Below are 26,340 nucleotides of genomic sequence, written 5' to 3'. Positions count from 1 at the left end.
AGCTGTGTAATGTGAGTAAGGCACACTATTGTGGTGTAATTTGAATTGGGGTACTATTGAGTGGCCATGCCCCTTTTTTTGGAACACGTGCCTTCCCTACTTCAAATATGGGGGGGGGGGGGGGGGGGGGGACACCAGTCCTTTACTTTGCCAGGGGTGCTCGGACCCCTAAATACACTCCTTATAGCAGGTAGTGTATTTGGTGTGGGAATTGGAGACTTATGTTCTTGCCATTGAATAAATTGGCCCTGCAAGTATTTTGTTGGTCCGGTCGGCAGCCTGTTTCTTTCTGTTGATACCATTTTATAGTTTATTCATGATCATTTTAAATAAACAGGCCGACCAATTTTTAATATCACAATCTGATATCTGTGTGGTTTTTTTTTTAGATAGTTTAAGAGTGCAGTATGATTGAGCTACCTGTCATATGCCATTTAATAAGTCTCACTAAAGTGCAGCAGAAATCATATAATACACTCTGATGAAGCTGCTCTAAACTTTGAAACTTATAGTTGTAGTCTTCAACCTGATCTCCCTTATCACTGTGATGTCTCACACAATTCCAATTAATTCAACTTCCCCTGTCAAATACTGGTCCCCAAGCATCCTCATAAGTTAATTAAACATATCATTAAGCGCAGTCACAGGTCAGACAGTGGACCCCTGGAAGAAACCCCCCCCCCCCCACTCCCCTCCCCCAACCATATCAACAGTGTGCAACTACAGTGTACCCTACATACTTACCACATTGACCTTACTACCCATTAAATCCTCTGCTTCTTAAAGTTTGGAAGCTTTGAACTACAAATCACAATCAGCCCCAGACAACATGTTAACATACTGGGGGGAATTCAAATGTTTGAAAAGTCGGTTGCGTGTCAGTTTTTTTCCTGTCTATTAGGAAAAAACAGACACCCAACTGACTTTTCAAACAATTGAATATCCCCCACTGAGCGTGTCGTCACTACTGATATGTTGACATGTTCGCAATGTTGACAATGTATTTTTAATGTATGCCTAACACTAACCCTATTGCTAACCTTAACCCTAACCAAAATGCTAACCCTAATCTAACCCCTAACTCTAATGCTAATCCTAACCCTAACCCTCACCTTAACAGCGATGTTGACATTTTAACTACATGTACTGTATGTCAACATTATACCTATAGACATACTGGTGTTGACATTAAGACTGCATAGCCTCAGGGCCGTCTTAACAGCAGTGTAGGCCCCTGGACACAGGAATGCACTGGGGCCCCTACCCGTCCTCCAGCGGTAGAGGTAGGGGGAGCTATCAGTGGCAGCTTTGATGTCCAGCGAGCGGTAGGGGGTGTTCTATCTTCCGCTCAGCATGTAAGACCTGGAGCAGTCATTTCTGCTAATTACTCCTTTACTGCACAGGTGGTGGGAGATGAGGTGGGAGGGAGAACACTAAACTGTAGAAGGGGGCATTGTGCTGAATGAAGGGGCCCTGGTACATAACTTCCAGGGTGGTAGGGGGTGTTAGTTACATAGGGGAGGGGTGGATAGTGGACTGGCTTAATATTCATCATTTTCTGGTGGGAGGGCAGCTTGCTTGACTGCATATATCTCAAGTTCCTGAAAATAGATTTCTTAGCTTTGAATGGAACAAAAAAACTAGAGAGTCTCACCTTTCAGGAGGTGCTGGGTACTTGGGGATCAGAGTTCAGGAGCCAGAGCAATCCACCAATGAAAATATAAAACTGCATTTTAGGCGTGTGTAGCTAGAGCAGGGACCAGCTGCTGGAAGGCTGATATCTCTGGTTCTAAGCATAGTAGAGACAAGCTGCTAGTGTCCACCGAAAGGGGAGAGTCCCAGCTTTTGGCGAATACCCTCAGAAAAATGTCAGAAAGAACCCGAGATATCTGGCTGGGAAGAGCAATTAACAGGCTCGGATGGGGATCGCTGCTTTGACATCGGATACCTCCAGTTCTCCTGGGCCGATTTTAAAAAATCTGGTACCCTTGGAAAGAGGGTACCCTCAGGCCCTTGTACTCATGTGTCCCATATGAAAAGACGTAACTGGGGGGGGGGCTAAGGGGGCATGCGCCCCGGGTGCAGGATTTGAGGGGGCGCCAAGGAGTTACAGAGGAGCAGGTTTTTTTTTTTTTAAACCGGCAGTGCTGTGCTGCTCCTGTAAGAAAGCAGACAGCTCCCAGGACAATGTTTCTGACCCACCTGTCTGCCCGCAGCTGGCTCCGGCGCTGTGCAGGTGAGCTCCAGTACCTGGGATCTCTCCTATGCCAGCTACTGTCTTAAACTCTCTTCTTTGCCATGCAGTGCTGCGACTAGCGTGCAGTGCACTATACAAGCTATAGAAGCGCACTGTGCTCCCAGTTAGAAGTATCAACCTCCACTTTGTCTCCCAGATGAGGGGATTTGGTGTAGCTTATAGGGTATGTAGTGAAGTAATGTATTGCAGTATATAGGGGCACGTAGTGCACTGATGTGGTGTAGCATATAAGGGGATGTAGTGTAGTGATGTAGTGTAGCATATAGTTTATGTAGTGCAGTGCATAGGGGCATGTAGTGTAGTGATGTAGTTCAGGGTGTAAGGGATGTAGTATAGTGATGTAGTGCAGTGGATAGGGGATAGGGGAATGTAGTGCAGTGATGAAGTGTTATGATATAGTGCAATGTATGGGGACACACAAAGGAGCATGTAGTTGAACACGCTGGCGGGGCATGTGACGCATAGGGTATTTGAGGCACAAAGGGGAATATTGTCCAATAGTATCCTCTTTTTTTGCATTTTTTGATAATATGATTATTTTAGTCTGTTTGTTTAGTCTAGTTGTTTTTGTTTGTTTTTTTGGAAGGGGGGCGCCAATTTTCTGCCTTGCCCCGGTTGACAAAAATCCTAGTTTCGGCCTTGCCCTGCATAACCTTTGATGTTTGTTGTTCAGGGTTTCTGATCCAAGTACTGTTATTTATATCTAGCCCCTGACTATACTGTGTGTTCTGCTTTTGTTACAGCCTTTGTCACTGCTGCCCTTGCAGATAGTTAGAAGTAACCTATAAGGGGTTTCTTCGTGAGAGGTAATACAGTGGAGGTGAAGATAAATCCTACAGTAGTCATAACATTAGAGTAACCCACTGGTGTATCTATAATGGGTGTAGTGTGCGCGGTGCACACGGGCCCCTGGGTCCAGAGGAGGCCCCCACCACACACACTGCACCCATTTTTCTATATACTTATCTTTCTGGTGTCTGGGTATGGGTCCCTTCTTCTACCGAGTCCTGTTGCCGGCCGTCCCAGCAGCGCTGTTAGTGCTCTGTCTGAGCACTAGAGACTCTGGCACAGTTCCAGAGTCTACAGCTCATGCGCAGGTCTCCGAAAAAATGGCCACCGTGCCATTTTTTCGGAGACTTGCGGACGCGCTGTAGACTCTGGCACTGTGCCAGTGTCCCTAGCACTCAGACAGAGCACTAACAGCGCTGCTGCCGGCTATGGGATGGGAGAGGAGGGGGCCCACACCCGGAGACTGCACACGGGTCCCCTCCTCTCTAGATACGCCCCTGGAGTTACCCTAATAGTACCATAGTGGGTTGAGATGTGTCCTCATACACCGCGGCCACAGTCGCACCAAACAGCCCCCACTCTGCATGCCAGGTCCTGTGTGACTCAGAAGTGCTGAGCGTTTTATTCACACTAATAAAACAACTGGAAGCATCAAAAGACACTTAGCTAGATTGCCCTGATCAATGTGATGTGCGACATTTGTATATCTGTGTGTGAAATTTGAATGAGTCTGAATCTGTATATGAAGCGCTATGATGCAGCTATGATGCACCTTTGTGCTTCATCATGCGACTTTGTGCATGCTTACAACTAATTCCTGTGCAGCCAGGCGTCTCTGGAGCATACTGAGTAGTGTTTAAGATGCACAAATGAAAGAAAAAGTTGCAGTTAGGCTCATTCAGGCTGCGGTGTCTATCGCTATATGGCGTATTGAAGTGTGCTGTATGAGGACACATCTGTATGTCATTTTAGTTAAATTCATTTGTGCTGTATACATTATTAGATAGGTGTGAGTCATAATTGAAGGCACCTGTCTTGGATTTCATGATTTAAATATACAGATGGAGCCTTGCTTATATATGCTATCTATGGCGCTGGTCCCAATCACAGAGTCGCAGCGTGCCTGGGCGCAAGGCAGCGTGTCTAGTCGTAGGGAGGCGCACAGAGCTTAATATGTTGTTTGGCGTTACCGGTGAGTGTAATACCAGCGATCATCCACCAGATATCGCTTTTTAAAATCACCATTGCGCATGCGTGTGGTCTCCATTGAAATACACTATAATGCAAGAACTACTTTACTGTACAGTTCTGTGTATGGGCACTGCTGTACGTGCGTCTCATTACGCTATTTAAAACACAGGGGCAATGGGGATAAGTGAGCTCTGGGCAACGTATATAGGGGGTAATTCAGATCTGGTCGCTGGGCTGCTAATTTTGCTGTCCTGCGATCAGATAGTCGCCGCCTCCAAGGGGAGTGTAAATTCGCAGTGCAAGTGTTTGATCCTATGTGTACGCCGAGCTGCTGAAATCCACTGTGTTTAGTCTGTACGCAACCCAAGACTTACTCCTCCAGTGCGATCACAACAGGCTAATCGGGTCGGAGCTGACGTCAGACACCCTCCCTGAAAATGCTTGGACACGCCTGCTTTTTTCCAGACACTCCCTGTAAACGCTCAGTTGCCACCCACAAACGGCCTCTTCCTGTCAATCACCTTGTGAAAGCTGGTGCGATTGGATTTTTTCGCACCATCCCGTCGCTGACCGGCAATGCCCGTTGTTGTCCGACGCACATGCATATTGCAGTGCATATGCATGTACAGTTAGGACCTGAAAAATGCACAGCAGCGATCAGATCAGAATTACCCCCATACTCCTGTAGACAAATCAATAAATAAAAATAGTGTATACAGATGCAAACTAACGTGTTAAAGCAATGGCCCATTGACGTTAGGGATATGTGAGCAACCAAGTCCCGTAAACAAATCAATAAATAAAAATAGTGTATACAGTTGAAAACTAAAGTGTTAAAGCTATGGTCCATTGACGTTAGGGATATGTGAGCGTCCAAGTCCCATAGCCAATACACCATAACCAAAACCAATGAGAATGGATCACTGCTTATATTTACACATGAGCTAGTGTCTCTATTACCAGGCATCATGGCCTAACAGTGAGGCATGCAGCGGCCCATGCTCATAGTCCCGGTCTCGATTCCCACAGTTCGAATGCCTTTTTGTTTTTTCTTTACATTTTTTTTATACATTTAAAAAAATTTTTTAACATTCATACAGTGTAGTAGCAGGCCTGACTCGATCACCGAGTGGGTTTTTCATGGAAGCCCACATCTATGTAGCGAGCAACGGCATAGGTTTTCCTTGTATCAGGGAAATGCTGTACGTGTGTCTCTACGCTAGTTAAACTTAAAACACACAGAGACTATGGGGACAAGCGAGCTCTGGGCAACATACACCGTTGCAGGCCAGACTCGAGCACCAAGCGGGTTAACAAAATGGCTTTGTGGAAGCCCACAAGATGGAGCAAGCGACGGCACAGGTTTTACATGTCTAAGGGCAATGCTGCTTGAGCATCTCATTAAGCTAGTTAAAACACACAGAGGCTATAGGGATAAGCGAACTCTGGGCAACGTACAGTACAACGTAGCAGGCCAGACTCGAGCACCTAGCAGGTTAACAAAATGGCTTCCAAGTGTGAACCAGGGCTTTGTGGAAGCCCACATCGATGGAGCAAGCGACAGGCATAGGTTTTACATGTCTAAAGGTAACACTACTTATGCGTCTCATTACTCCAGTTATAACACACAGGGGCTATGGGGCTCCTGCTGTTTAAAATTATATGTACAGTAGCATACCTACAGTAATAGCAACTGTACAGTACAGTATGTGCATACAAAATGTTATGATACAGTACAATGTATTCCATCCATACTGTACACTATAACATACATTACTGTAATAACAGTACATACAGTACAGTACTGTACAGTTGCAATTACAGTACATACTGAATATAGCCATGCCACATATCATTTAAATCACTGTAAGCTGGTTATGTGACTTACAGTAGTAACATACATTCATTTGCCCCTGTGACGCATTTGTGTGTTTAAAAAAAAAAGTGTAGTATTTTGAAATTATACACAGACTATACTGTAGGCATGTCACATATCATACTGTAGAATTAAGCAGGAACTGCTTGTGTGACATTTACATGCCTCTAATACACATTTCCTGTGGAAAATAATGTAAAAAATAAGAATTTACTTACCGATAATTCTATTTCTCGTAGTCCGTAGTGGATGCTGGGAACTCCGTAAGGACCATGGGGAATAGCGGCTCCGCAGGAGACAGGGCACATCTAAAGAAAGCTTTAGGATCACCTGGTGTGCACTGGCTCCTCCCCCTATGACCCTCCTCCAAGCCTCAGTTAGGATACTGTGCCCGGACGAGCGTACACAATAAGGAAGGATTTTGAATCCCGGGTAAGACTCATACCAGCCACACCAATCACACTGTACAACTTGTGATCTGAACCCAGTTAACAGCATGATAATAGAGAAGCCTCTATAAAAGATGGCTCACTACAACAATAACCCGAATTTTTTGGTAACAATAATTATGTACCAGTATTGCAGACAATCCGCACTTGGGATGGGCGCCCAGCATCCACTACGGACTACGAGAAATAGAATTATCGGTAAGTAAATTCTTATTTTCTCTGACATCCTAGTGGATGCTGGGAACTCCGTAAGGACCATGGGGATTATACCAAAGCTCCCAAACGGGCGGGAGAGTGCGGATGACTCTGCAGCACCGAATGAGAGAACTCCAGGTCCTCCTCAGCCAGGGTATCAAATTTGTAGAATTTTACAAACGTATTTGCTCCTGACCAAGTAACTGCTCGGCAAAGTTGTAAAGCCGAGACCCCTCGGGCAGCTGCCCAAGATGAGCCCACCTTCCTTGTGGAGTGGGCATTTTAAGATTTTTGGCTGTGGCAGGCCTGCCACAGAATGTGCAAGCTGAATTGTACTACAAATCCAACGAGCAATCGTCTGCTTAGAAGCAGGAGCACCCAGTTTGTTGGGTGCATACAGGATAAACAGCGAGTCAGATTTTCTGACTCCAGCCGTCCTGGAAACATATATTTACAGGGCCCTGACCACGTCAAGCAACTTGGAATCCTCCAAGTCCTTAGTAGCCGCAGGTACCACAATAGGTTGCTTCATGTGAAATGCAGAAAACCACCTTAGGTAGAAATTGAGGACAAGTCCTCAATTCTGCCCTGTCAGAATGAAATATTAAATAAGGGCTTTTATATGATAAAGCCGCCAATTCTGACACACGCCTGGCTGAAGCCAGGGCTAACAGCATCGTCACCTTCCATGTGAGATATTTTAAGTCCACAGTGGTGAGTGGTTCAAACCAATGTGACTTTAGGAAACTCAACACAACATTGAGATCCCAAGGTGCCACTGGAGGCACAAAAGGAGGCTGTATATGCAGTACCCCTTTTCCAAATGTCTGAACTTCAGGCACTGAAGCCAGTTCCTTTTGGAAGAAAATCGACAGGGCCGAAAATTGAACCTTAATGGACCCTAATGTTAGGCCCATAGACAGTCCTGTTTGCAGGAAATGGAGGAAACGACCCAGTTGAAATTTCTCTGTAGGGGCCTTCTTGGCCTCCCACCACGCAACATATTTTCGCCAAATGCGGTGATAATGTTTTGCGGTTACGTCCTTCCTGGCCTTGACCAGGGTAGGGATGACTTCATCTGGAATGCCTTTTTCCTTCAGGATCCGGCGTTCAACCACCAAGCCGTCAAACGCAGCCGCGGTAAGTCTTGGAACAAACAAGGCCCCTGCTGGAGCAGGTCCTTTCTTAGAGGTAGAGGCCACGGTTCGTCCGTGAGCATCTCTTGAAGTTCCGGATACCAAGTTCTTCTTGGCCAATCCGGAGCCACGAGTATCGTTCTTACTCCCCTTTGCCGTATAATTCTCAGTACTTTTGGTATGAGAGGCAGAGGAGGGAACACATACACTGACTGGAACACCCACTGTGTTACCAGAGCGTCCACAGCTATTGCCTGAGGGTCTCTTGACCTGGCGCAATACCTGTCCAGTTTTTTGTTGAGGCGGGACGCCATCATATCCACCTTTGGTTTTTCCCAACGGTTCACAATCATGTGGAAGACTTCTGGATGAAGTCCCCACTCTCCCGGGTGTAGATCGTGTCTGCTGAGGAAGTCTGCTTCCCAGTTGTCCACTCCCGGAATGAACACTGCTGACAGTGCTATCACATGATCTTCCGCCCAGCGAAGAATCCTTGCAGCTTCTGCCATTGCCCCCCTGCTTCCCGTGCCGCCCTGTCTGTTTACGTGGGCGACTGACGTGATGTTGTCCGATTGGATCAATACCGCCTGACCCTGAAGCAGGGGTTTCGCTTGACTTAGGGCATTGTAAATGGCCCTTAGTTCCAGAATGTTTATATGAAGAGATGTCTCCAGGCTTGACCATAAGCCCTGGAAATTCCTTCCCTGTGTGACTGCTCCCCAGCCTCGCAGGCTGGCATCCGTGGCCACCAGGACCCAGTCCCGAATGCCGAATCTGCGGCCCTCTAGAAGATGAGCACTCTGCAACCACCACAGGAGGGATACCCTTGACCCCGGTGACAGGGTTATCCGCTGAAGCATCTGAAGATGCGACCCGGACCATTTGTCCAGTAGGTTCCACTGGAAAGTCTTGCGTGGAATCTGCCGAATGGGATTGCTTCGTAGGAAGCCACCATTTTTACCCAGAACCCTTGTGCATTGATGCACTGAGACTTGGTTCGGTTTTAGGAGGTTCCTGACTAGCTCGGATAACTCCCTGGCTTTCTCCTCCGGGAGAAACACCTTCTTTCTGGACTGTGTCCAGGATCATCCCTAGGAACAGAAGACAAGTCGTCGGAACCAGCTGCGATTTTGGAATATTGAGAATCCAATCGTGCTGCCGCAACACTACCTGAGATAGTGCTACACCGACTTCCAAGTGTTCCCTGGATCTTACCCTTATCAGGGAATCGTCCAAGTAAGGGATAACTAAAATTTCCTTCCTTCGAAGGGATATCATTTCGGCCATTACCTTGGTAAAGACCCGGGGTGCCGTGGACCATCCCTACGGCAGCGTCCGAACTGATAGTGACAGTTCTGTACCATAACCTGAAATACCCTTGGTGAGAAGGGTAAATTTTGACATGAAGGTAAGCATCCTTGATGTCCCGAGACATCATGTAGTCCCCTTCTTCCAGGTTTGCAATCACTGCTCTGAGTGACTCAATTTTGAATTTGAACCTCTGTATGCAAGTGTTCAAAGATTTTAGATTTTAAAATCGGTCTCACCGAGCCGTCTGGCTTCGGTACCACAATAGTGTGGAATAATACCCCGTTCCCTGTTGCAGGAGGGGTATCTTGATTATCACCTGCTGGGAATACAGCTTGTGAATGGTTTCCAAAACTGCCTCCCTGTCAGCGGGAGACGTCGGTAAAACAGACCTTTGGAAACGGCGAGGGGGATACGTCTCGAATTCCAATTTGTACCCCTGAATTATTACCTGAAGGATCCAGGGGTCTACTTGCGAGTGAGCCCACTGCGCACTGAAATTCATTGAGAACGGGACCCCACCGTGCCTGAACTTGTAAAGCCCTAGCGTCATACTGAGGGCTTGGCAGAGGCGGAAAAGAGTTTCTGTTCCTTGGAACTGGCTGATCTCTGCAGCCATTTTCCTCTCCCTCTGTCACGAGCAGAAAAGAGGAACCCTTTTGTCCGCTTGCCAACCAGGACTGCGCCTGATAATACGGCGTCTTATTTTGAGAGGCGACCTGGGGTACATCCCCTTTTTTGTTAAGGCAATACTTCCAAATGCCGTTTGGAATCCGCATCACCTGACCACTTTACTGGTATAATTGGACAACGCACTTATACTTGATGCCAGTCGGCAAATATTCCGCTGTGCATCATGCATATATAGAAATGCATCTTTTAATTGCTCTATAGGCAATAATATACTGTCCTTATCTAGGATATCAAATTTCCAGTCAGGGAATCCGACCACGCCAACCCAGCACTGCACATCCAGGCTGAGGCGATTGCTGGTCGCAGTATAACACCAGTATGTGTGTAAATACATTTTAGGATACCCTCCTGCTTTCTATCAGCAGGATCCCTAAGGGCGGCCATCTCCTAGGGGGTGTTTCCCAACGCACCCTAACCTCTGGCGGGAAAAGGTATACTGCCAATAACTTTTTAGAAATTATCAATTGTTATCGGGGGGAAACCCACGCATCATCACACACCTCATTTTATTTCTCAGATTCAGGAAAACTACAGGAAGTTTTTCCTCACCAAACATAATACCCCTTTTTTTGGTGGTATTTATATTATCAGAAGAGTGTAAGCTTTTTCCATTGCCTCAATCATGCAATGTGTGGCCCTATTGGAAATCACGGTTGTCTCTTCACCGTCGACACAGGAGTCAGTATCCGTGTCGGCGTCTGTATCTGAGGTAACGGGCGCTTTAGAGCCCCTGTATGAGATGTCTGGACATGCACAAGCTGAGTAGCCGGCTGTCTCATGTCAACCACTGTCTTTTATACAAAGCTGACACTGTCACGCAATTTCAACAGTACATCCACTCAGGTGTCGACCCCCCAGGGGGTGACAACACTATTACAGACACTCTTCTCCGTCTCCTCGTCATTTTTCTCCTCATACATGTCGACACAAACGTACCGACACACAGCACACACACAGGGAATGCTCTGATAGAGGACAGGACCCCACTAGCCCTTTGGGGAGACAGAGGGAGAGTTTGCCAGCACACACCAGAGCGCTATATATATACAGGGATAACCTTATATAAGTGTTTTTCCCTTTATAGCTGCTGTATTGTTTATACTGCGCCTAATTTGTGCCCCCCTCTCTTTTTTATGACTGCAGGGGAGAGCCAGGGAGCTTCCCTCCAACTGAGCTGTGAGGGAAAATGGCGCCAGTGTGCTGAGGAGATAGGCTCCGCCCCTTTCTCGGCGTCCTTATCATCCGTTTTCTTGTATGTTTTGGCAGGGGTTAAATGCATCCATATAGCCCAGGAGTTATATGTGATGCATTTATTTTAGCCATAAAAGGTTTTCTATCGATTTATTGCGTCTCAGGGCGCTGCCCCCCCAGCGCCCTGCACCCTCAGTGACCGGAGTGTGAAGTGTGCTGAGAGCAATGGCGCACAGCTGCGGTGCTGTGCGCCTACCTTTATCTGAAGACAGGAAAGTCTTCTGCCGCCGATTTTTCCGGACCTCTTCGCTCTTCTGGCTCTGTAAGGGGGCCGGCGGCGCGACTCCGGTGACCCATCCAGGCTGAACCTGTGATCGTCCCTCTGGAGCTAATGTCCAGTAGCCTAAGAAGCCCAATCCACTCTGCACGCAGGTGAGTTCGCTTCTTCTCCCCTTAGTCCCTCGATGCAGTGAGCCTGTTGCCAGCAGGTCTCACTGAAAATAATAAACCTAAACTAAAACTTTCACAAAGAGCTCAGGAGAGCCCCTAGTGTGCACCCTTCTCGTCGGGCACAGAAAATCTAACTGAGGCTTGGAGGAGGGTCATAGGGGGAGGAGCCAGTGCACACCAGGTGATCCTAAAGCTTTCTTTAGATGTGCCCTGTCTCCTGCGGAGCCGCTATTCCCCATGGTCCTTACGGAGTTCCCAGCATCCACTAGGACGTCAGAGAAATTACAAATTACATTTACAGTACATGGAGCATTTTTTTTCCAATTAAAGGGGTTTTTTCTTCTTCATTTTTTAAGTGTCACAGTGTATTGAAAAGTGTTTCTTTGTTGCAAGTGTGCTTGAAAACTGACTTATACAGTATTTATGGACCAACCTACCAAATATTTTTTTTGACATAATAGAATATGTATACACTGTTTTATTTATTGATTTCTTGGTTTATTTTTTGGGGTCCCAGCAGAGAATTAATATTTTCTACAGCGTCCCTGAAGCCCAGCGTTCACACAGTATTGTAGGCAGGCTACCCACTCCACTGGTTAACCCCCCCCCCTCCCCCTTCTCCATTCCCCCATCCCCTGGGAGACTGCTCATTTCACAAACAGGGAGGCCAGCTTACAGTCAATAAATTGAAAACACAGTATGTAAATGAAGGGCTGATACTACTGTAAAAATGTACATTACAGGAAGTGTTTATACTGTATGAAGTACAGTACTGTGCTACGGATTTTGCGTGGCAGATGCTCAGACAGTTAGTTATGGACACTGGTGTTTTCCTGTGTGCATAATTCTATTGAATGCACACCTCACCGTTAGGCCACGATGCCTGGTGATATAGATTCAAGCTCATGTGTAAATGTAAGCAGTGATCCCTTCCCATTGTTTTTGCTTATGCTTTATTGGCTATGAGACTTGGACGCTCACATATCCCTAACGCCAATGGACCATTGCTTCAACACAATAGTTTGCGTCTGTATAGAGTATTTATATTTATTGCTCTGTCTATAGGACTTAGACACTCACATAACCCTAATGCCAATGGACCATTGTGTTAGCACATTAGTTTGCATCTGTATACACTATTTTTATGTATTAATTTGTCTACGGGACTTGGGACACTCACATATCCTAACATCAACGGACCATTGCTTTAAGACATTAGTTTGCGTCTGTATACACTATGTTTATTTATTGATTTATTATTATTTTTTAGGACTCTCTCCGTCTGACCATTGGTCTGTGTGTACAGTATAACATTACAGTTGTCACTTGCCATTTGCCAGAGCTTATATATCCATCCGCCACTATTCGCTCTACAGTACTGGGTTAGAGGAGCATTAGCCACCCAGTGGTGAAGATGTGTATTGCATGCTGTGTATGTTGTCGTGCCTCAACGCGCCTGTCCGTGCAACAACTCAACAACTTGAGCTATAGCTTAGGCGTGACTAATACTCTGTTTAGGCAGAGAAACTGCAATGATGAGGGAGGCTACATCTGTACACAGTCACATTATAATGACCACCTTCTACATTTGACATTGTCAGCATGTAGCTCATGAACTACATCACATGTCGCGTGCTGGCTGACAGGTATATAAGGTGTGCGATAGGATGCCCGCACACATATCACTTGTTACTGTCATTGGTAAAAGGAGCAATTTATCCAAGTTGGAAAAAGGGATGATTATTTGCTCTCAGGACAAGGGTGGTAGTATTTCTGACACAGTGCAGTTTGTGAACTGTTCGCATGCTGCTGTGGTGAAGGTGTATTGTGACTGAACATATGGCACCATTGCGAATAACCAACGTGAAAACTGCAGAGCACCACGTGCCACTGATGTGAGAGGTGAACGTCGGCTACGAAGGTGCGTGAAGGGCGACCAACACGCTACAGGAGAGCAGCTCACCATGAAAATGAACCAGGGGGCTACCAAATGTGTGTCTTAAACAGTTCAGCCCATCTAGCTGCTGTCCGTGCTGCACACGGCGGCTACTCTGGCTATTAGCTGGTGGTCATAATAATGTGACTTGACCGTGTATATGCTATACATACAGTACATATTGCAGTCAACATGGCCGTGAAAAGTAGGCACATAGAATATGGTATAATCAAAGTTCCAGTAAAATATAATGAACTGTATGTTGTATTAACAATGATCCCTTTAGTGCTTTGTTAATTCAAGACTTTTAACATTCTGTCTCATCACACTGCCAGCATTCTCCTGACATTGGAGAAGCATCAGGGATGCCACGCTGACGCTGTTACATGAGCTTATGTCACAGAAGCCGTTTGCAAGCACAGCCAGACAATAGGGATGCCCTGATATAAATAAGACTTTATGGTACTAGCATTAAACGCTACAGAAAAGAGGGGGGTAACGTAAATGAATAAACTTGCTGCTTGCTGTAAGGAGCGAAGGTAAGACTGGCAAGGAAACTTAGTGTGTGCTAAGGTCAATGTATGGAGCACTGAGCAGCCTATAGTGTGTGTGTGTGTGTGTGTGTGTGTGTGTGTGTGTGTGTGTGTGTGTGTGTGTGTGTGTTTATATATACATACATATATAGATAGATAGATAGATAGATAGATAGATAGATAGATAGATAGATACTGTTTTTTACTATTCATATTATTAATTTGAAATATTCCACTTGATATTTATGCTTTAGTGAAAAGCAGATGTTTGCACACTTTTTGTCTGGTAGATTCTGATTGATCTGTGCAGTCAAGAAATATTCTTATTGTTGTCTAAAGGGGAGGCATTTGATATGCCGGCTGTCGGGATCCCGGCGCTCAACATACCGGCGCTGGAATCTCAACAGCCGGCATACTAACAACTATTCTTCCTCTTGGGGTGTCCACGACAACCCTGGAGGGAGAATAAATATCTTGGCGCACCCAGCGCGCCACCGTGCCCGCAAGGGGCTCTTTTGCGCTCACCATGCTGCCTGCATGCCAGTGGTCGGGATCCCAGCGCCAGTATACTGGCATAACGTACTACACCCGTCTCCAGTTATTGTAGTTTGAAAGTGTATCATTGATGCATGGTCTTGTACTGTATTAACTTATTAACTGATGCTATATGAATTGTCTATAACAAACAGTAAAATATAACATTATTATTGCTGATTCTGATTCAACCCACAGATCAAACAGTGAAATGTTGGTGAAAGCGATAACCATCACTCTCGTTGTATTCACTATTGCTGGTCAGTAAGACGAAAAACATGGTAGCACCTTAACCTCTAAGTAGATTGCTTTGGCTTGCCAGTTCCTTATGTTGGCAGTTGGGGCTGTAATAAAATAATATGTGTTAATGTACAGTTCTGAGTGTGATACCTTAGTAGTGTTGGTCTTACAAGCTTAGATTAGTAAGTAGCCTCCCCCCATTACGTCCGCATAAGGTGAGATTTTGGGTGGTCAGCTTTCAATTCAGTCAGTCAGTGTTTAATTCCCCAAACGCAACATCCATTGCAGAGTTTAAACTATCTAAATCAGAGAGATTGTATTTGATCTGGCAAAATGAAAAATTCTATTTTCCAATGACCCCTATTGCCACATATCTAAGGTTGTTAGTTGACCCGTAGTTAATTTCCATTTCATAGTAATGCTATCTCTTTACTCTGATTCCACCTCTCCTTCATCTTGGGCAGCACGGGTGGTGTAATAACATTACTGCCACACAGCACTGAGGTCCCACCAAGGCACTAACTTTGTGGAGTTTGTATGTTCTCCTGTGTTTCTGTAGGTTTGTTCTGACAAAAATTTATATTTGTGTGTGTGCATGTGTATGTGTGTGCACATGTGGTAGGGACTATAGATTGCAAGCTCTTCTGAGGGAGGGACTGAGGTGAATGACTAAATATTCTATATGTCCTATATATAAATAATTTGTTAAATCTTCAATTCCCAGAAAATGTACCAGTTTATTTTAGCGCACCAGCTGCTCTTCACACTCTTAACTCATTCTTTCTCACTGTACTTGTCATTTCTTGCAAGTTCACCTCGCAGTCAAAGCCCCCACTACCCTAGACTGTGACCTAACGGGCAGATCCCACCACCCTCCGTTCTCTCCCTGCACTGTTGCTGCCTATAGCGCCTTCTGCTGGTAGTCAGTGATTTTTTTAAGCCCGCCAACCCCAAGGTACTGGATCATTGAGTGCAACAGTTTTTTTTACTGTCATTCCCTTTGTTGTCTCATTTAGTTGTTTGATTTATTGTACTGTTTGTTAGGACTTTTTGAATTTACTCAATTGTTTTTGTATCATTGTAATTTTTCATTGTGCGATGTGACAGTGGCACCATATACTGTAAATACAAAATAGTAAGATGCACATTTTGTCAACCCACACATCATGTTGTTGAGCTCACAGATTTGCTCAAACTGCAACACGTGTCACCAGCATAACTAATTTCAACCCTTTACCTACTGTGCATACTACATCCTCCAACAATAGCCCAATGTTCTTCATATTCACATATACTGTATATAGCTGGTGCGTAGCACGTTTTAGTATAACTATTATGCCATATGGAATTGAGTTACTATATACACTGTATTAAAGGATAACCATTTCTTTATCTTAGGTTCTCTGGCTGAAGTCACCGACAGCAAATTAGCTGATGCTGCCTTGAACTACCTCAGTCTGGAAAGCAGCAGCACCAAAGGCAGCCTGCTAAAGATCCAGCTATTAGATCTCACCAAAAAACTAAGGTGAGTGATCTAGAAGAAGCCTGTTATGGAATACCTACAAGCAGAATGATATTATTAATAACATTGTACAGGAGGTTGGGATTTTTATTACCAGATGTATTATAAAGGGGTTCAGTATGAAATACCGGTGGTCGGGATCCCAGTGGTCACATGACTGACGCGGCATCCCGGCACTGAAGATCCCAACATCGTAGGGGGTATTTTTACACCCCCCCCCCCCCATAACCTTCCAGGGGTGGCGGCTAGGGTGAACCCTAAGGGGGTGGCGGCTGGGGTTGACCCTCGGTGGGTGTCGGCTAGGGTAAACAACCCCCCCTAATGCTTAACCGTAAACCCCCCCCACCTGAGAATGTATGATTTTAAAAGGCTAAGCAGCTTAATCATAGAAAAAAAAGGTAGGTTTACTTTTATAAAAGCCTGTCATTTTTAAAAGAAGGATCTGTTACCAGGTATCGGGCTTCTTTAATTGGTCCTATCTAATTTGACATAAATCCATAGCTAAACAGCCGCCAGTTCCTCACTTAAAATGGAACTTAGGGGGGAGATGTACTAAGCAGTGAAAAGAGTGGAGAAGCTGCTCTGTATAATTTTGAAGTATGCAAATTATAAATGTTACTTCAATGCTAATTGGTTGCCATGGGCAACTTCTCCACTGGCTCACTTCTCCGCTGTTTTCTCTGCTTAGTACATCACTCCTAAATCTTCCAAAATATCTTGGTATACTGTAAGGGGTTTGTACTCTCATATTGCCTTTCATGAATGTCAGAATATTGCAAGTCTGACAACATTCTTTGTCATGGACTCAGATAACTGCAAAGGTACTGTATGTATGTACCCAGCTTCAGTGGCGGAACAAGCAAGCGGTGGGCCCAGGTGCGACAAAATGCTTTGGGCCCCCCCCCATCCAAGTCCACCCCGGGGGCAGTGCGCGCCGTAGGCGCGCGCAAAAATACATAGTGGCGTGGCTTCGTGGGGAAGGGGTGTGGCCACAAAATAATACCAACACAGTAGTCTCCATTATTCAAATTACGCCGCACAGTAGCACCACTACACCAGGTAGAGACCCTTTTACACCTTACAGCGAACAGATTCCTCTTTTTACACATTACAGCAGACAGCGTGCCCTTTTTACACATAACGGCAGACAGCGTGCCCTTTTTACACATAACGGCAGACCGCGTGCCCTTGTTACACATTACGGCAGACAGCGTGCCCTTTTTACACATTACGGTAGACAGCGTGCCCTTGTTACACATTACGGCAGACAGCGTGCCCTTGTTACACATTACGGCAGACAGCGTTCCCATTTTTACACATTACGGCAGGCAGATTCCTCCTTTTTACACATAGCAGCAGGCAGATTCCCCATTTTTACACATAGCGTCAGGCAGCCCCCCTTTTTTACACATTACGGCAGGCAGATTCCCCATTTTTACACATAGCGTCGGGCAGATTACCCCTTTTTACACATAACGGCAGACCGCGTGCCCTTGTTACACATTACGGCAGACAGCGTGCCCTTTTTACACATTACGGCAGACAGCGTGCCCTTGTTACACATTACGGCAGACAGCGTCCCCATTTTTACACATTACGGCAGGCAGTCCCCCCTTTTTACACATTGCGGCAGGTAGTCCCCCCTTTTTACACATTGCGGCAGGCAGTCCCCCCTTTTTACACATTGCGGCAGGTAGTCCCCCCTTTTTACACATTGCGGCAGGCAGTCCCCCCTTTTTACACAGTGCGGCAGGCAGTCCCCCCTTTTTACACATTGCGGCAGGTAGTCCCCCCTTTTTACACATTGCGGCAGGCAGGCACAAGAAAGAAAGAAGGAAAGAAAAAGAAAGAAAGAAAGAAAGAAAGAAAGAAAGAAAGAAAGAAAGAAAGAAAGAAAGAAAGAAAGAAAGAAAGAAAGAAAGAAGAATTATACTTACCCTCAGGCTCCTCGGTGCAGCTGCGTCAGACGACGATTCCCGGGCAGTAGAGAATGAGGAGGAGGGAGCCGGAGGACGGAGCCGCAGCAGCGCTTTGTTACTGGTGGAGGCGCTGCTGCTGCTGCCCCTCTGCTTCCCTATAGGCTGTTCTCGGAAGACAGCCTATAGGGAAGCAGAGGAGCAGCAGCAGCAGCGCCTCCACCAGTAACAAAGCGCTGCTGCGGCTCCGTCCTCCGGCTCCCTCCTCCTTCCCCCGTCTGTACCGCTGCTCAGCTCCTATCTCCGGGCGGCTGTGCGCTGCGGGCAGCGGTTGCCTGCAGCGCACAGCGGCATGTAATGAGTCAGTTTGACTCATTACATGCTTGGGCCCCTGGACAGAGGAGGGCCCCAGTGCAGTGCACTGCCTGCACTGCCGGTAGTTCCGCCTCTGCCCAGCTTTACACATGGTATTTCCATACATATGTTAGACCAGAGGTTCCCAAACTGTGTGCCGTGGCTCCCTGGGGTGCCTCAGGACACTTGCAGGGGTGCCCTGGGTTGGTGCTCCAGGACCAATTCAAATTATTCATGGTCAATATAATAGGCAAAACCAGTGCTGGTGGCTGCCAGTCATAAAATATGTGGCCAAACAGAAGCAAATCTTGTCCCTCAGCACACAACTTACCCTAAGGATGACATATAAACGCAATCTACTTAATGTAATATTTCTTTCTAAATTTCTCAATAAGAAATTTTTGGCCTAGGGGTGCCGTGGAAAAAAATCTGATATTCTAGGGTGCCGTGATTCAAAAAAGTTTGGAAACCACTGTGTTAGACAGTAGCACCGGTACACTGGGATCCGGTCTGAAGATCGACACTGTCTAGGTCGACAATGTTTAGGTCGACCACAATAGGTCGACAGTCACTAGGACGACAGGATCTGAAGGTTGACAGGGTTTCCAGGTCGACATGTGCTAGGTCGACAGGTCAAAAGGTCGACATGAGTTTTTTGTTTTTTTTAAATCTTTTTTTAAAACTTTTTCATACTTAACGATCCACGTGGACTACAATTGGAACGGTAATCTGTTCCGAGCGAAGCGGTAGCGGAGCGAGGCACCTTGCCCAAAGCATGGTGAGCGAAGCGAGCCATGCGAGTGGACACGGTGCACTAATTGGGCTTCCCAGTCACTGTACGGAGAAAACGACACCAAAAAAACATGAAAAACTCATGTCGAACTTTTGACCTGTCGACCTAGCACATGTCGACCTAGAAAGCCTGTCGACCTTCAGACCCTGTCGACCTAGTGACTGTCGACCTATAGTGGTCGACCTAAACATTGTCGACCTAGACACTGTCGATTTGATGATCCATACCCGGTACACTATATGAATGCTGCCTGTAAGCAAAAACTCCATAAGGCTGAAATACCTAGAAGCTCTGAGTGTTACTAGCTGAAGTTCATTTACAGTTAATGGGGTCAGTTCTTAGATTGTGTGAGTGAGGTCCTGAAAGCTGTTCTCAGAAACATTTGCAATTCAATTTCAAGCTCGCTTTGCTTTTTCATGAGTAAATTTGCGCTTTATTGCACACCTTCCCTTAAGCAGATAAAAAGTTAGGGAAAATATTGTAAGGTAAAAATATCAGGGCACAGCGTGGAACTTCTGGCAGAGGGCAGAACCTTCAATAACTAATGACGAACTTGGAGGGGTTTAAATAGCATAATATGGCAAAAAAGATGTCAGTCTCAATAATGGGTTAAATGATGTGGGACAGGTACCTGGCAGAGGTGTATTGATGGTAGATTGGTTTTAGAACTTGCAGATGGGAGATAAAATGCTTTTTTCCAACTTTTTCAAAAGTTTCTTTCTGAACCCCAAGATGCTGGAAAGACTTAAGTTTGATGATAAACACTTGCTATAATTTTTCCACTATAATTATAAAGTGCAAAAATTATCCATTTGACGCCTTTTAAGAACCTCCAATACTTTCCTATATGGTCCTGCTATCTCAGTTGCCACTTTCATGGGTGTCCAGGGTGATTTTCCCACTTTTTCATGCACTTCTCCCAGGTCGTTTTTTGTAGAAAAGTCTCTCAACCTGGCAGCGAGTTTCTCGAATTGGTATTTCTAATTGAATCTTGCATTACTCGGTGTGCGTATTCACGCAGTGTATGTGAATTTCATGATATAACCCCTCTTGCAGGCCCATAATAACCCATGGATGGGCCCCTAGGCTTTCAGGTATTTTGGGTTACCTCCACACTTCAATCTTTCACCCCACTACAGTCGATGTTTAGGTAGCAGAGCTTATGTCATCATTTACACTTTCAGTATTCACATGGACACCGATACCAAGTTGAAATACTGTAACGTATGCTGATCTCTTTTCTCACAGCGCAATCTTTCTTCCTTTTCTTTTCTCTTTTGCAATAGCACTAGCTATTGGTCTCCTGTCTCTTCCCCCACATTGTCTCAAAACAAACCTCAGTTGACTACAAGTGTGCCTTTGCTATGGTGCAGAGTACAAAGTACCTTTAACCACTGGAGCCATAGGGTGCAGGTAACAGTGCCTCAACAAAAAAAAAATTATGAGCCCCCTAGTCCCTGACAGGCCCCTAGGCTAGAGTCTAGTCAACCTTATGGATAGTACGGCCCTGCTAGCTTGCGCAAAATCGCTCTTAATTGACCCCAATATATCTATGCACCCTCTATCTTTTTGAGTAACCTTTTTCTCTTCTTAAATTTTAACAGTGCTCTGATAGACAACTTAAATAGTGTAAATGTAGAAGACCTGCAGAACAAAGTTACTGTTTTTGTCAAACTGATCCAGGCCCAGATGACACCAGACTTAGTGAAACTGCAGCTAGAGGTCCAAAAGGATTCGGAGCAGCTGAGAACCAAGCTCTCCCCATATTCAGATGCGGTGAACAAGCAGCTGAGCAAGACTACAGCAGCACTTACAGGCATATTTACTTTCTTTGATGAGGAACTTCAAGCCCTTCTACAAAAAAGCAACCTGGCTGTTAGCGAGATGATGAAGAATATAGCCTTGGATCTAGACATTGAGACCAGAGCAAATCCGGGAAATATGCAGTTGTCATTGGCCTCTTATTCACAAAGGCTGGAAATTACCATTACAGAAACCCTTAAGGAACTAAGCGAGAGCCTACTAACTAGTACTGAGAAGGTGAATGAGAAGATAGACCAGCAGGTCCTGACTTTGTATCAGAGTCTGTCTCCATTTGCAGATGATATGCAAGATAACTTGAGAAAACAGACCGAAAACATGAAGTTCCAGATTAAAAAGAACGTTAGCCAGATGGTGAGCAAGATCTTGAACAACACGGCACTGCTGAAAAAGCAAATGAGCCTCTATACGGTTATATTAAAGGAGGAAAGCAATCTGGAGTTTGGGTATGCCAAAAAGACACTGGACCGATTCATGACCAATATGAGCCTGAAGGTTGTAGAATTCAAAGCTATGGCAACCACCTACCGAGACATCCTCAAGGAAGCACTTGTAAAGAGTGTCGCAGACTTGAAGCAGAAGCTGATAAATGACGCTGTGAGTGAACAGGATCAAATGAACCTGGAGATCCTGGAGAAAGATTTCCTTGACAAGATCAGCAAATTCATTAACGGCACCTTGCTCCCAGCCGGTAGTGAATGATATTACTCTAACATCAGACAACCATATCAAATTGTTCTTCAAATATTTGTATGCTTTATTTAGTTACTATGTGTAATCATTGTATCTTGCTCATGGTTTATATACATTAATAAAGCAGCATAGGATCAGAAAACGTAATCAAAACTCGATGTAGTTAAACAGTACTGTAGCTGCATATAGAGGAACGCTATCTGACGTGTTCAGGCAATAGAGAACGTAACGGATCAGTAAGTTAGGATTGTTTTGAGTGTTTCCTGCCTTCACGTAATATCAGTTTATTCAAATATACTATACTACATTTTACATTTTATACATTGATATCTATAAAACCCAGAGGAAAGTGGCTGTGAATTATATCATTGTCTTGAAATAAGCAAAAGACCTGAAATAAAATAGTTTTACTTACAGTTCTAGCATTGAAACAATGAATTGCATTGGCATGTCTTTGCAGTACCACATGGTTTCTGTGTACAAAGAGAACAGTAAAGGTATATTCTCTACCCTTTATATAAGGAGAGCATCCCCCCTATCTCCCACAGGCCTTCTACCCACTGGGGTCTGTTGTGGGTTAAGTGTCAATGGAACTGCATGTCAAATGCATATGCTAAAATGTTAAAAACTTAAGTATTACACACAGTATTTACAGCGGTTAATATGACGACAGTGGGCATCACAACAGTGATTCTGATGGCAGTGGGCATGATGGCACTGGGCCTGATGGAAGTGGATATTGTGGCACTGGGTATCATGGCATGGGAACTATGGCATTGGGTATGACGATTGTGGGAATGACAGCACTAAAGTGATGGCACTGGGCAAGACGGCACTGGGGATGATGACACTGGGCATGACGACACTGGGGATGATGACACTGGGCATGACGACACTGGGGATTATGTTACTGGGCATGATGACACTGGTGATGATCACATTGGGCAGGATGGCACTGTGGATGACAGCAGTGGGTATGATGGCACTGGGGACGACTGCAGTGGGTAAGATGGCACTGGGCATGATGACACTGGGAATGATGACACTGGGTATTAAGGGGTACATATACTAAGCAGTGATAAGAGCAGAGAAGTGAGCCAGTGGAGAAGTTGCCCATGGCAACCAATCAGCACTGAAGTAACATCTATAATTTGCATACTATAAAATGATACAGAGCTGCTGATTGGTTGATGGGGAAATTTCTCCACTGGCTCACTTCTCCGCTCTTATCACCGCTTAGTAAATGTACCCCTAAGGCTCTTAAGTGACGGCATCGGGGATGATGACACTGGGCGTAATGGTAGTGGGCATGATCGCACTGGGTATGACTCCACTAGGGAAGACTGCTCAGGGCATGATGGCACTGGGGACAACTGCAGTGGGTATGACGGCAGTAAGTGTTGAGATACACATTCATTTTTTATTTCAATTTAGCCATATTTAGTCTTATTTTACCAAACCATGACCTAAGATCTTATATGTGATGTCACTTTGGCCGCAAGTATAAGTATATAGCAATTATATTTTATTGTGCATTCTCTATAACCATAATTTCTCTTGTAACTGTCCAATATTTTAATCATTTACCTTTCTAATGTTTATATTCTGCAGTAAATGAATAGTGAAGCTTTCATTAATTCAATTCTGAAATACAGTTGTATCATTGATCCCTAAATTGTATCACTTTTATTATTCAGAAATGCATGATTGACTGATAACATTGTTACATCATTATTTTAATATTTCATATTATCCGGTTAATAGATGCTTTTCAAACATTGCTATTCATTTTTCTGTTCTTAGGCCTTATACAAGTGTGATATAATTGTGTGCATGTAATGTACATTCTTTAAGCACCTTAAAACAATTATGGTACTGATGGTTAATAATAATACACCTACAATGCACCACTACACACACTCTCACAGTTTGGTTCAGTTTTCTCCTTGCCAACATGGCATTTGCCTACAGAGCTCAGAGTGGTATTAGGGACCATGGGAATGGAAATATTTTGTACAGTATTGTGACAGGACGGTCCCGTACGAAAGCACTCGCCGCTTTCGCGTCCCGTCTCCTGCACACAGAATGGAGGGTCAGGTCACACGAGGCCTGACCACATAGGGGATTCCCGCTTACCGTCAGTAACCGCCTGTTACTGACTCCACCCACTGCACTGTGGGCGGGTTTATGCTGCCACCACCAAACTCCTAACCTGCCGTGGCGTTTGGAACCACGGTTCTGCTCTGTATGTGCCAACACACTACCTTACCACACCTGTGTGGTGTTGACGAATCCCCACTGGCCACTTGCTAGGCCTCTACCGATAGCTGGCGGAAGGCGGAACTTGGAGACGTTAGGTGCTTCCCTGGACAGCCGGAGGACGGGGCTATGTTTGGCATAACCCTGTAGGTCACAAGATGAAGCAATCTTCTTGAGGCAGATGAGATGTTTATTTGCTCAATAATAGCCTTAAAAAAGACTCTTCCCTATTGCTAGGGGCAACAGCATACAGCAAGATGTTCCAGCAGAATAAAGATGGTACAACTACCATTTTCATGGGGCAACTGCCCTCCTTTTATCTTACTCCAATACACATTACCACAGGGGGTAAGCCCACCCTGTGGTGTACAACCAATCCATGTTTACCCATGGGCTGTGCATGCCTTGGTCACATGCACAGCTAACATTGTTCTCTATGGACAGTGGGGAGTGGTCACTCTCCTTTGACTGTCCCATCCTGGAGGATCAGGATACGCCCCGGTGCCGTTCAGTCTAGGCTGGGGGAAGTTTTCCGCCTAAACTGACTTCCAGAAACCTGCCCGGGACCTAGCCCACTGCCTGCAGCCTGGATTTGGTCTCCAGAGCTGGGCAGCCTAGATCCCCGGTCAAGGTTTCCTGGCCACTACGGGTGATCTCCATGGAGCTCCAGAAAACCACTCAGCTTGTTTCAAAGCTGAGCTTCTCCTCTATCTTTCAAGCCAACTTTCAAGTGTGAGGCTGGAAGGGAAAGGATTCTGTTTTTGGGGAAAAGGTCTGGGAGAATCCATCAGCCTGCACAGCCATGGATTCCCCCCTCCTGGGACACACAACCAGGTAAGTGCATTTTACCTTTAAATACATCACATTTAAAATACACTGTACATTCCCCTTTAAATATACACTGAGCCTGTGCCCTGCACAGGCTCCACATACCTAGGCACTGCAGTGCCTTACAACACACTGTATATGTTATTACATTTAAAACAATGTCTTTGTTTTTCTACATACTGTCCCCTAGCCCTGCCGCCTGGCTGCTAGGGCTCTGTCTGTGCTGGAGGTATGGGGCTGGCTGCCCCCATCCTCCAGCCTGCCTGTAATGCCCGCCACTGGGGTCCAGGGAGCTGGCTCTCCCTGTCCCCCCAGTGGGGCACTCACTTTGTGGCCTCGCCACACCGTGCGGCGCACCCCCCTTATCGGAAGCCCGGCGGCTCAGGACGCTTGTCCCAGCCGCCGTGGCACTGTGCCCTTTGCAGCACTGAGGTGCCGGGAGCGTAGCTCCCGGACCCCAGCGCTCACCAGCCTAATCATCCCCCCGCCGCTAGGGAGCCGGCTAGCCCAGTCCCCCCTAAGCGGCGCACTCTGGTGGCCTCGCCGTGCAGGGAGCTGGCTAGCCCGGTCCCCTGTATGCGGCGCTGAGTACGGTGCCCTTGCCGCAGCGTCCGGCAGGGAGCCGGGCTGCGGCGCATCCCCCTTGCCGCCCAGCAGCCGGCTACTTCCAGCGTGCTGAACCCGGCCCCCCAGCAGAGGCAACCATAGAGCGCGCTGCAGCGGGAGCTGAGCTCCCAGCCACAGCGGCTCACCCTTCTCCCCCGGCGCACACACAGCTCAGTGCGCCGGGGGGCTGTGCTCACCGCTGCAGTTGCCGGGAGCGGAGCTCCCGGACTCCGGCGGTCAGCGGCTGGCACAGATCGCTGCAGCGGGAGCTGATCTCCCGGCTGCAGCGGCTCCCCTCTCCCCCGGCACGCACACACTGCTCAGTGCGCCGGGGGATGCCCTCACTGCCGCGGTCGCCGGAGAGGTCCGGGACTGCGGTGACACATAAAAAAATACATTTTTAAACATTTGTAGACACACGGCGCCTAGCGCCTGCACTGTTTTAAATATGGCGCCAAGCGCCCATCGTCCTCATAATGGTGTCGGGCACTAGGGGTTAACCCCTTCAGTGCTGCGGCGGCCATTGTCCACGTGGGCTGGGGTTCTCTCCGGCCACAAGTATAAAGTACACTGAGCTGGGGCGTGGCCTGGAGGCTGTATGAGCAGGCTGCGTTTTTGGTGAGCTCTCAGGGACCTGAGAGTTTCCTTGTATAATCACAGCCTTCACGATATTATTATTTGCCTCAAACAGCTGGATCACCTCCCTATAGTGCTGGTGCAGGGGGCGAGTACGAGCTGCGGAATCGGGGAGCCGGTTTCCTGGCTCCCGC

At 46.3% G+C, this 26,340-nt stretch overlaps 1 protein-coding gene across 1 annotated transcript; it reads left to right on the top strand.

Moving 5' to 3' along the window:
- Nucleotides 1–13,952: 13,952 nt before the first annotated feature.
- LOC134966503 (apolipoprotein A-IV-like) lies at nucleotides 13,953–22,941 on the top strand. Its single transcript, XM_063943287.1, has 4 exons — nucleotides 13,953–14,010; nucleotides 14,737–14,798; nucleotides 16,177–16,303; nucleotides 20,968–22,941. Exons 1-4 carry the CDS (start codon nucleotides 13,976–13,978, stop codon nucleotides 21,884–21,886), a joined length of 1,143 nt encoding a protein of 380 aa, XP_063799357.1. The 5' UTR covers nucleotides 13,953–13,975; the 3' UTR covers nucleotides 21,887–22,941.
- Nucleotides 22,942–26,340: the final 3,399 nt, after the last annotated feature.

The sequence above is a fragment of the Pseudophryne corroboree genome, chromosome 10 (assembly GCF_028390025.1).
Source record: "Pseudophryne corroboree isolate aPseCor3 chromosome 10, aPseCor3.hap2, whole genome shotgun sequence".
In the NCBI taxonomy this organism is placed as follows: Eukaryota; Metazoa; Chordata; class Amphibia; order Anura; family Myobatrachidae; genus Pseudophryne; species Pseudophryne corroboree.
Note: the sequence above shows the minus strand (reverse complement) of the source record. Positions and strands in the feature narration are given on the sequence as shown.